The sequence below is a fragment of the Stomoxys calcitrans genome, chromosome 2 (assembly GCF_963082655.1).
Source record: "Stomoxys calcitrans chromosome 2, idStoCalc2.1, whole genome shotgun sequence".
Taxonomy (NCBI): domain Eukaryota; kingdom Metazoa; phylum Arthropoda; class Insecta; order Diptera; family Muscidae; genus Stomoxys; species Stomoxys calcitrans.
Window position 1 is genome coordinate 99,632,401 of NC_081553.1, and position 11,713 is coordinate 99,644,113.

Here is an 11,713-nt window from a genome sequence, read left to right on the forward strand (position 1 = left end):
GTTGTTATTGTAAATGGGCCATATCGGTCCATGTTTTGATATAGCTGCCATATAAACCGATCTTGGGTCTTGACTTCTTGAGCCTCTAGAGTGCGCAATTCTTATCCGATTGAAATGAAATTTTGCACGACGTGTTTCGTTATTATATCCAACAATTGTGCTAAGTATGGTTCAAATCGGTCCATAACCTGATATAGCTGCCATATAAACCGATCTGGGGTCTTGACTTCTTGAGCCTATAGAGTGCGCAATTCTTATCCGATTGGAATGAAATTTTGCACGACGTGTTTCGTTATTATATCCAACAATTGTGCCAAGTATGGTTTAAATCGGTCCATAACCTGATATAGCTGCCATATAAACCGATCTGGGGTCTTGACTTCTTGAGCCTCTAGAGTGCGCAATTCTTTTCCAATTTGAATGAATTTTGGCACGTAGTATTTTGTTATGATATCCAACAACTGTGCCAAATATGGTTCCAATCGGATAATAACCTGATATAGCTGTCATATTAACAGATCTGGGGACTTGACTTCTTGGGCTTCTAAAGGGCGCAATTCTTATCCGATTTGGCTGAAATTTCGCAAGACGTTTTTTATTGTTACTTTCAACAACTATGTCAAATAAAGTACAAGTCGGTTCATAACCTGATTTAGCTGCCATATAAACCGATCTGGGATCTTGACTTCTTGAGCCCTAGTTTTTGCCTAAGAAGAGATGCCGAGAAAAGAACTCGACAAATGCGATCCATGGTGGAGGGTATATAAGATTCGGCCCGGCCGAACTTAGCACGCTTTCACTTGTTTTTCTACTAATTCATGATCAAAGGGCTAAATTGTATACTGCTGTGTATCAGTAGACACTCATTGCCCTATTGCATGGAAAATTAAAATACTTTGGAAAAAATTTCAAATTCTTTTTAAAATTCTCAAACTATTCTCTTACCAAATTTGCCGAGAATAAGAAAATAACTAAAAAGCTCGAAGCAGTCGAAAATATGCTGCGTACAACTGGGGTAAGTAGGGCTCTGGATTCAAGGGCAAGTCCGTTAGAAAATGATGGTAAAAAGCATTGATTTGGCAACTGATTAAAGAATCTTTCTTTCCAGTCCCAAATCTTTAGGCAATTGCCTTTAATGCGTTCCCTTGCTGCCGGTGCCCCTAAACCATCCAAATGTCCTGTGCCACCTAAAATGTTAGAATTGCAAAAGAAATTCCAGCAGAAAAACAATCTGCCCATACATTTGAAAGGAGGGGCTAAGGACAAATTATTGTATCTCACCACTATGGGCTTGACGGGCGGCGGTCTACTCTATACCTTGGTGTTTTTGGCAGGCTATATTATAAATGATTGAAAATTGGTCGAATATAAATCTTAAAAAAATAAGTCTTTGTCTTTATTTAACAATAATTTTTTTTATAGAATCTTTAGAAGAAAAGATCTATGGTGGGTTTTTTGGTAAAACAAAAATCAACAAAAATTTCGATAAAACATAAAGAAAATATTGGATAACCTAGACACCCCGTATCACTAGCTGTAATGTAGCGATGGTTTATCTTCTGCATCGATTTTGTCTATAACACTTTTCAGACAATCCTTCGTTGAGACCTTATCCAAGTTGCACAATTTTGTCAAGTCCATTGTGGCAATTTGTTCTATCATCTCTTTGATGCGTTCCTGTTTGATGATGGCCTTCACCGATTGTCTGGCGGAAGTTTTTGTTGTCGTTGGTGTTCTGGCATCTTGTTTCTCTAGGGGATCATTTTCAATGTGTTTGCCCTTGGCACGGTAGTGTTGTTCGATGAGACGTCGTATTTTCAATTTCGTAGCTTTCGTTTTGCGATTAACATGGCCCAAGGCTAAATTTCGTAGTTCTTCGAAATTGATTTCTTTGTGTACAGGTGTGTCCTGATGCATTTCTTCAGAGTGCGGCAGATCGTCTTCAAGTGATTCTACTGTGGCCACTATGGCATCATCTTCGAGACTTACAGTTGAAGCTAGAGTATCAATGTGCTCTGAATCTTCTTGAGAGTCTTCAGCTATATCGGCAACTAGTTCTTCTTGTTCTTCTTCTATCTCCACTTCTTGTCTAACATTGTCTCTTTCCTGGCTTGCTGCTTCTTGAGAGCCTTCAGCCATAACAGCAGCTAGTTTTTCATCTTCTTCCTCCTGTGTGGCGTTGTCACTTTCCATTATAGTGGCATTTTCTGTCGAAGTTTTGGCTTCCTGCTCATTATCAAAATGCTCTTCCATTTCTTCTTCACTTTCCGTTAACTTTTCCTCTTGATTTTTTACTTTTGTGGATTTCTTGCTCTCTCGTTTGACCCTGGGTTTTTCTTCAGATATTCCTTTGTCTTTAGTGTCTTTAGTGTCTTCCATGTCTTCATCCACTTCAACGTTTGCAGGCAAGTTTTCTTCTTCCTCTACAATTATAGCAGATTTCTTTTTTTGCTTTTTGGACTTTGGCTTTTTCTCAGCCTCAGTTTTCTTTGAGGAAAGATCATCTACTTCTTGGCTTTCTGCTGGCAAAGTTTCGGCTGCTTTTTTACTCTTCTTGTCCTTGGAGTTTTTCTTTGGCTTGGTCGCGTGCTCATCTGCAATTCTATGCTCCTCCAGTTCTTTCTCTTCATTCTGCAAAGTCTGACCATTGGCCTCTATTTCAGGAGATTTCTTTTTCTTCTTTTTGTCTTTGGGCTTCTCTTCAGTTGCTTGCTTGAATTCCTCATCGTGGCCAGTTTCAGTGGGCAAATTTTCCAAAGATGTTTTAGTTTTCTTTTTCTCCTTTTGCTTATCCTCAACATGGCCCTCTGGCTCATTATCATCATCCACAGATTTCTTCTTTCTCTTTTTCAATTCCTTTGATTGCTTTTTGCTCTTAGCACTCATTCTGCCAGGCTTTCTCTTCATTATGGCCAAACAAGGCTTGGTTTTGATTTTTACCGGCATCATAGTGTTATACTGAATACCTATGCTGTGAAAACAATCCACGAATTCCAGAGTATCGAAATCATTTTGCAACGATGCCCACAAGTCATTGTTCATCTTGGCTTCCACAATCAAATGGGTGTACTCCAAGGATTCTTCTTTGGTATAGTTCATGTCTTCTCTTTTGCAGTAGCTGTAGGAAAAGAAACATTTAAGTCCTTACTTGAAGTTCAATGTCATACATCAATACCAACCTCCATTCATCGCGAATTTGTAGAAATCTTGATACACCACTTTGAGCTGCCAAATTGGATATATGAACCGCAACATTTGTCGAATTCGCCTCATAGGCATGCAATTGCGTTAGGGCCACACCGCCAGGATAATTTGTTCCCGAAACCATCAGCAAAAACAAAGTCACAAAAACATTCAAAAGCAAATGACCTCCGGCACATAGAGCCAAGAAACCATGGAAAACAGATTTGCCACTGTTCGACCAGCTGCAGAGACATGGAAAGCAAAGTTTTGGTCAGACTGTTGAAAGATTTTCCTATTTATACTTACAGTCGATGGCATGCTGTGGCCGCTGCCAGATTAAGTACAGGAAAAACGTAGATTATAAAACGCAACTCCTTATGAGGTAGTATAGAATAGATGGCCACAAAACCAAGAGCTGCCAGCACTATGGGCCTAATTCTTCTTTCTAAGATTAAACCTATGGGCACAAAAACTAAGGACACTGCCATGGCTCTTGGTAAAGCTGAATAAAAATACCACAGAAAGGGTGAAGTCTAAAACAGGATAAGGAGTTAAGGAAATTTCTACCGCATTTGTTTGAAATCAATAATGCAGCAGGAGCCGATGGGTTACCAGTCAGGTTATTTATGACTACTAATAGTGTCTATTGGTTGGTTTCTTCGATTTGGTATACTACCTGATGATTGGAACATCAGTTTTTCTGTAAAAACATCGAAATAGGAGAAAGGTTGTTGTTGTTGTAGGGGTGTGTTATACACTGAGGCAATAGCCCTTGCCGACGAAGAAATCCATCGGATCAATCCGGTACGTACAACCGGCTGTCATGGGATTGTTCTTGTAGCCCCATTTTCATGTAGAGTTGGCGATCATCGTCAAGCTCCTGTAGGTGAACAAGCTCGTTCCGGTCCAAAGGAACGATCGCCGCGGGAACAGGTTGGCGATTGGTTATTTAAAGGCGCCAATAACTCGCCTTGTCATATCGAGCATCATAGCACTCAGTATTTGTGAAGAAGACGGTGCCGTCCGAACTTTCTCTGAGAGTCTCCGCTCGATACAGCTGATTGTCCGCGACTGCCATTGCAGCTAAGACTTGAAGCCACTTAAAGGCGCCAATAACTGAAGGTGAAGGTGGCACTCCTTGTCAAGCTCCTGTATGTGAGCAAGCTCGTTCCGGGCCAAAGGACCGATCGCCGCAGCAATAAGGTGGCCATTAGTTATTTAAAGGCGCCAATATCTCGCCTTGCCATATCGAGCATCATAGGCACTCAGATTTGTGCAAGAGCCCAGACTCTCCGCTCGGTATCGCTGCTTGTCCGCGGCTATCGTTGCAGCTACTCCATATGGACCATTCTACTATCCGCAACCTGTGGACGCAGCTAAGCTTCTCGTGATAGCAATGAACACCACACAAATCGGACTTCAATGTTCCAGCCTGCGTGGTGCTCACGTCTATCCCATTACGGACAGGTTTGTGTTAAGTTTATGCAGCAGGTACCACACATCCTTTACTGGGTTGCCAGTTGGACCATAGACCGAAGTTGAATTGGTGTACACTCGACTTGCAACCTCGGTTGCTATCCACTTCACACGAAGACCTTACCAGACTGAGCCATGAGGAAAAGAAGCTCAACCGTATGTAACTCCAACTCCTCCTCATCACCACAAACGCTGCAAAAGTCCATCTCTCCCAGTGACTAGAGCGACTTCAAAGACCTGCCGTGGCAATGACCAGCCACGACAACAATTGGCAGTCTTAGGTTATGCTTCCCCAGCCCCAGCATAAATGATGTCCTGTTACGCTAAATACTCGAACGAGAGTGTGACGGCAGTCGAGTTGGCCAGGAGTGGATTTGTGTTGAGCCTTGTACCCCGCCTTCATCGCCGCCTGAATGTCCACGTATATTGTAATCGTTCAATAGGGTAGCTGTTTCGGCATCGAAATTGTCTTCAGTGCCTTCAGGACAACAAATACCTGCATCTGAAACACACTACACCCGTCCAGAGGTTTATTTGAAGCTATTGAAGCCACTTAGGACCCATCAATGTATGCTGAACGTTCCGGGAAAGGTGGGTTACCCGTCCCATCAACTTTCGACCCACCCACTTTAGACCCATTAATGTGTGCAGAACGTTCCGGGAAAGTTGGGGTACCGTCGCGCTGCATATAGCATGCCGCCTCGCCGCTACGCTGTCCCCCCAGCAGAACTCGAGAATGGCTAAAGTTTAAGTAGAGTAACGTTCCTGACTCCCTCAGTCGTCTTTAGACTTTAGTCAAAAATTTCAAAAGCCTAGGGTCGGTCAGTGTCAAGGCATTCAGCGCCTCCTTTGGGGAACTCTTCCTTGTTCCAAGGGAAGCACAACTGCAGTACCCTGTACCTTCTCGATCATCCTGCAAAGGACATAGTTATCAAGGCAACGTGCTCTTGACTTCAGACGTTAATAGGCGGGAATCGGCCACCTTTGTAAACATCCAGTCCTACCTATCGAGTTGCGACCGTAGTAAAGGGCCTAAAGTCCCCTTTGGTCCTTTCCTCGCCGTACCTTCTCTAGTCAGGAATCATGCCCAGGTACTCCGCCTTAGGAGAGTGTGTGTACGGAAAGTTGAGAGAGGTCTCAGTATGGTGGCTTAAACTTTTTAAACTCGAGGGCAGCGAGATCGAGATACGTTGCGGATTAGCTACATACTTCCATATGGGAATATTTATTGGCAATATGGAAAACCCTCTTTACAATGTAAGGTCGTTCCGACGTACACACCCGAAATAACCAACGGCCAACATCAGCATCTGCTACCAGGTTAAGGGCGGCTGGAGGCGAGCGTCGGATCTTGGACAACGGGGGATACATGTGCAACCCCACAAAACCCATGCGGTTGGGGCGCTGGGCCAGTAACCCGCCCCCGGAAAACTCTGAGAACTACTATGAGAAACAAAGGAATAGTAAAAGCGGACCTCTCCAACTTTGACAACCCATACAAACGAAAAAAAGACCATGATTTGGAAAGTCAGCACTCTTTATAGAAAAGGTGCAGTATACGCGCTGGCGGATGTATTAGAGAAGTACAAGGCAGATATTACCGTCTTACAGGAAGTGCGATGGACTGGGATGGATAGCGTCACTACAACACCAAACGGTGACGAACTATACTATAGCTGCCAGCATTTCTCCGGTGGACGAGAGGCTAGCTTTGGGTTGAGGCTGATAGACAAGACATGGTAATTAGTAGCACCAGATTTCAATATAAAATTATTCACAAAGCCACGATCTTGCCACGGAGACCGTTGCAGTTAAGTTGCAAAAATGATACACTTCCCGGCACTGGCCTGGCAATATTGGGTCTGGGATGTTCGCACAGCACCTTGCAACATATTCAGTATGACTATACTCTCGTAGTGATGTGAGGCCAGAGCAAGATCGGAAATGTAACTACTCCATGCACCGGCTACACCTCACCGACACCGACCAAAGATGGAGGCGGTTCTTTCAAACCGAACAGAACCAGGGTCCGGCGTTCTTTTCAATCCCAGCGAAGATAGGGAAGGAAGACATATTTGGCCCAACAGTCGGGAGACATTTTTGGCCCAACAGTCGGGAGACATTTTTGGTCCAACAGTCGGAAGACATTTTTGGTCCAACAGTCAAAAAGTTTAGTCTCCATGAGATAACGTCCAGTAATGGTTTGAGGCTGATAAACAAGACATGGTAGTTAGTAGCACCAGATTTCAACATAAAAATATTCACAAAGCCACATGTCTGTCACCCGATCAAAACACGAGGAACCAAATTGATCACGTTGTGATAGATGGAAGGCATTCATGTAGCGTGTTAGATGTACGATCGATCCGCGGAGCGAATACAGATTCAGATCAGCGAATATAGATTCGGGGTGACACAAAAACTTAGGTCATGGATATGAGAACAATAACCCCCGTTCCTTCACGACAAAATGTATGTTGCAAAAGGATACACCCCAATCGGAGCTTTTGTTTAGTATGGTATTGTACCATAGCACTTCACCCTCCGGCCACAGTAATCGTTTCCAAAAGAAAGAGTCCACCGCAAGTGTTATAGCCAGAATGATTATGCCAGCAGGTATTGCTATTTTCAAAACCCTAAGATATACAAAAATGATAAGAAATCAGAATTTCAGAACATAAGTTAACCACCAACAGTTCTTACCTTGCAGCTGTAGCTTTCTTCAACAACAAATGCAACACTAGCAATATTCCCAAGAATATAGCCAATTCGGAACGAAATACCAATATGGCTATGCCGGAACATATAATGAATGGCTTTGTTTGGTCATTTAACCAATAGGCCAAAGCATAGAGTACTGCAAGGTGTGATACAAATTAAAAAGTCTTTCAACTGCACCGGGTAAACGCCATACCTACTTACCTAAAGGTAGTGCCATTATATTGGGCAATGGTCTGGACATGTAGAAAATAAAATGAAATTGTGTCAGTGTTATGAGACTAAACCAAAGACTAACATCTGAGCCATAGATTTTGGTAATGACACGTTTCAATTTGGTCCAGGCACAAGTCACAATGGCTGCTAAAACAAGACGCACTAGAAAAAAAGGGGAGGACAATTACAATTTGAAACGAACATACAATGATAAGAATTAAATAAGGAAAAAGCTAGGAGCTGACCCTGTGGTGTACAATTGAACATGATTGTCAACCACAATGCAAATTAATGACTAATTTGCTCCATTTTGATACACTTGCAAGAAAAGAAGTGTTGGTGAGAGCACTTTCCGGCACGGGATAGCTGTGAGCACCACACAGGCTGGAGCATTGACGTCAGATCTAGGTGGTGTTCATTGCTGTCACGAGAGTAGTCGTTGGCATTCGTTGGAGTTTCTTTAGTTTATTGTGCAGATTTTGAGATGATGGTGGAATACCCCCAACCTCAAAGTATGTGGAGTAACACTAGACTACAGTGTTATAAATAGAAAAACCCACATACAAACAGAAACATTTGTTTTTAATTTTAAATATTCCTAAAGATTAAAATCTCTACCTGCAGGACTGTGCAATGGTCAGGCAGTCTAAAACAGATCTCAGTCCCTGAGTGTAGAGCCCCAGGCCTATTTTTTCCCCTAGCTTTGATCCATCTGTGTTACATGATCTTCCAGACGGCAATACTAGGGTTCCCTCAGTCCCAGACTGTACCGCTGGCAGCAGTGCCTTGCACTCGACCTTAAGTATCCGATCGGAAACCTCTGCCCTTTCTTCCAGGTTTCCTATAGTCGCCTCGATTATACCGTATGATCCATTCTCTCATCGTCTTAAGTCTCATAGCATTTTGCGGGGTGCTATGCCATGTAAAAACTTCTCTCCAAAGAGGTGGCACGCCGTTCGGACTAGGCTATAAAAAAAGAGGGCCCCTTAACATTGAGCTTAAACTTGAATCTGGCTGCGCTCATTGATGTGTAAGAAATTTGCCCCTGTTCCTTAGTGAAATGTTCATGGGCAAAATTTGCATTTGTCACACAGCCTAGAACTTTGAGCTCCAATCTGGGAGGGTTTTCTTATTTATTACGACAAGCTTAGCTGGTATCTACCGAGCGCGTCCACCAGTTGTGGATAGTGAAATGCTCCATATGGAGTAGCTGCAACTGCAGCCGCGGACAATAAGCGGCATCTAGTGGAGAGTCTCAGTGAGAGGTCGGATGGCACCGGCCTTTACTTAAATACTGAGTGCCTATGATGTTCGATATGACAAGGCGAGTTATTGACGCCTTTAAATAACCAATGGTCATCCTGTTTCCGCGGCGATCATTCCTTTTGACCGGAGAGAGCTTGCTCACTTACAAGAGCTTGACGAGAATCGCCACATCCACATAAAAATGTGGCTACAACAACAACAACAGTAGGTGGTCTTGATCAGACCACGAGATAGCGCCTGTTGTTCGTTCAGGATTGATCCTATGGAGTCTTTCATTGGCCAGGGGTGTAGTCTCAGTGTATAACACACAGCTACAAAAACATCGAGATGAAGAGTTCATCGAGTAGATGTACACAATCATCATAAGATCAGCATTGACTAGGTTAGCCTTTAGTGGCAGTCTGCACCAGACATCCATAGGCATCCAGAGTAGTCCTGTGAAATGCTGTGGATAGGGTTCAAATTCCAACAGATGGTGGTATAAACATACTTCCGTACAAAAAACTTCACTACAAGAGATGTCGTTTTGAAGCACACCCTTGGGACTCGACTATACAGACTTGGCATAACAGCACTTGCTGGCATATTAGAAGTTTTCCTCTTCGTAGTTTGGGGGAGGACCACCTTCTATTTGATTAATAATTGCCATATCGTATACATTTAATTATTGATTTGTCTTCTTCCATTGATAAAAAAAATATCGCTCTTTGGACCAAAACATCAATAGCGTATACACACAAATGTATATATAGATGTGGACAGTGGACATTGTCAGCAGTGTCTTAGCCTACAGAGTACATCATGTTGATAAATTACCTATATATAGCGCCCAATATTTATTGATCTCAAGTGTTTCGAACAGCGCAATGAATGGCGATGATAATAATGATATGAATAGGGGGCCCAAAAATGTGCGCGGAACCACGCCAGGGAATTCATGATGATCATACTGGAAGAAGTATAGTAAAAAAAAAATATGAGATTTTTAAATTACTTTGCAAAATTCATAATTACCTCTGTGAAATTATGACGCAAGTAAAGAATGTCATGTATTGCTTGCAGATTGAAGCTCTCCTCCACTTTGGTAAAAGGTGTATAGACAATGTGTGCCGCTGCTGTTAAAAATAGTAACATATCCATGATGATGGTGATGATGATGCAAAACGCCTATAGCTAGACGCCCCTCCGCAATTTATAGATAAAGAAAATGCCTATAGAGTTCAATAGAGTTGACGTGTTCCTTGTATCTTATCACCAGCAATTACATAATTTATTCAACCATTTTTCCACAGATTCCGTATTTTCGTATTCTTTTTTTCATACGACAATAAAATGCAAACTTTTTTCCACTGCCACACTTGCTTGCCTGCTTGCCAGTCAGCCAGCCAGCCTGATGTGATGCTGCTGTTTGGTAGAATATTTTTTGCGTGAATGTGTGGCCAGAGAAAGCGCGTTGCGAACTAAGAAGCAATTGAACACAATGCTATATGTGTCACCACAAGATACAACACAAGTAGGAGGATGAGACACACGCCGTTTTGTTTCTCTTTGAATGTCGGCCAAAAGCAACTTATTACTATGACACCTATGCGGGTGACCTGTTGAGGGCAAAGAAACAAAGCAACGACAAACACACAACACAAAAACCGGCAAATTAGTTTATTTTGGTTGATTTAGAGAGAGAGGGAAATTCTGAAACAGAGGGAGCAAACACTTGTTAATAGGATATGTATATATAGTAAACAGATATAAACAATTAAAAAAAAGAAAATTACTATTCATGCTCCCACTGCCTTCTCCGGCTAAATTTAGAATTTGTCCACGTATATCAAGATATACAAACATGCATACATACGTAAATATTGCGGCAAGTATCAAAGTGTTTAATATTGCAAATAATCCATTTGACAATTGGCCTGGATTCTAGCCGACGAATTCTTTTTAATTTTTTTTTGACGGCTAAATAGTAAGGATGGAAGTTTAATAACTATTTTCTCCCAGAATAAATCCTCCAGAGTCCAAACAAAACGCTTTCCTTAATAAAAAAACAAAGTAAACATAAATCAGCTGTTGTCCAATAACATAAAGAAGTGTTGCCAAACATATCTTTGCTGCAAGTAGGTTACCAACTTGTGTTAGGGATGGCAGTATCAAATAAAAATATGTGTATAATAAGAGAAGTAAATGATTGCATAATAAAGGTAAAGGTGGATATTAAGTCCCTGATTCAAAGTGAAATACCCATGACATAATTACCAGGTAGTGTACCGTAAAAAGCTGAGTAAAATTTTCTCTCAAAGGGCATTATCTGTCAACGAGTTTTGGTTTGTGTGTGTATTATAGTTGAGAATCATAATACACACACTAACAACGAAAAATGGCGCGAACTAGTAACATATACAAAATCAGAGTTGCACTAAACACTGATTTTGACAGATAGTGCACTCAATATTTTGTTGTTGGGCAGCTGGACGGCTGGCAACACTGAGCTCAACTAGAAGTGTTTTTTTTATCGCGGAAAAAAAGAAATAATTGCAATTCATAGAATTCTTATAATTTTGACTTTGAAACAGGCATCTAAGCTGCAATTTTTGCATAAAGATGCCTGGCTTCAGTCCACCTGACATGGACTTCGATGTCGCTGAGGTAGAAGCATCAACTTCCCAGAGAAATTTGATGGCCGAATCCAACAATAAAGAGAGTGCACAAATAAACAACAACAAAAGACACCGTCATGAATCCGCCCTGGGTTTAAATGATGTAGACATTCCGGATCTTAGTGAGAGGCTTAAGAAACATAAACAAACTGATGATAACCCATTTGGCATTCTTGGGGTTCTTACCCAAGTTGATT

General features: G+C 41.9%; 2 protein-coding genes across 3 annotated transcripts; one reads left to right on the forward strand and one right to left on the reverse strand.

Annotated features, from left to right (window-relative positions):
- The first annotated feature begins 867 nt into the window (after positions 1–867).
- LOC106093618 (cytochrome c oxidase subunit 7A2, mitochondrial) lies at positions 868–1,386 on the forward strand. 2 transcript variants are annotated; one of them, XM_059363258.1, is made up of 2 exons: positions 868–1,015; positions 1,094–1,386. In XM_059363258.1, the coding sequence occupies exons 1-2, from the start codon at positions 998–1,000 to the stop codon at positions 1,352–1,354; spliced, it is 279 nt and encodes a 92-aa protein (XP_059219241.1). In that variant the 5' UTR covers positions 868–997; the 3' UTR covers positions 1,355–1,386. The 2 variants fall into 2 exon arrangements, with proteins under 2 accessions (XP_059219241.1, XP_013116172.2); XM_013260718.2 differs by having other exon boundaries at positions 875–1,015; positions 1,109–1,386.
- On the reverse strand, positions 1,369–10,775 carry LOC106093557 (probable Dol-P-Man:Man(7)GlcNAc(2)-PP-Dol alpha-1,6-mannosyltransferase). The gene is made up of 9 exons (XM_013260630.2): positions 10,635–10,775; positions 9,874–10,551; positions 9,676–9,808; positions 7,582–7,755; positions 7,363–7,516; positions 7,151–7,295; positions 3,490–3,716; positions 3,180–3,425; positions 1,369–3,118 (listed from the first exon to the last, which is right to left on the reverse strand). Exons 2-9 carry the CDS (start codon positions 9,997–9,999, stop codon positions 1,531–1,533), a joined length of 2,793 nt encoding a protein of 930 aa, XP_013116084.2. The 5' UTR covers positions 10,000–10,551; positions 10,635–10,775; the 3' UTR covers positions 1,369–1,530.
- Between the last annotated feature and the right edge of the window lie 938 nt (positions 10,776–11,713).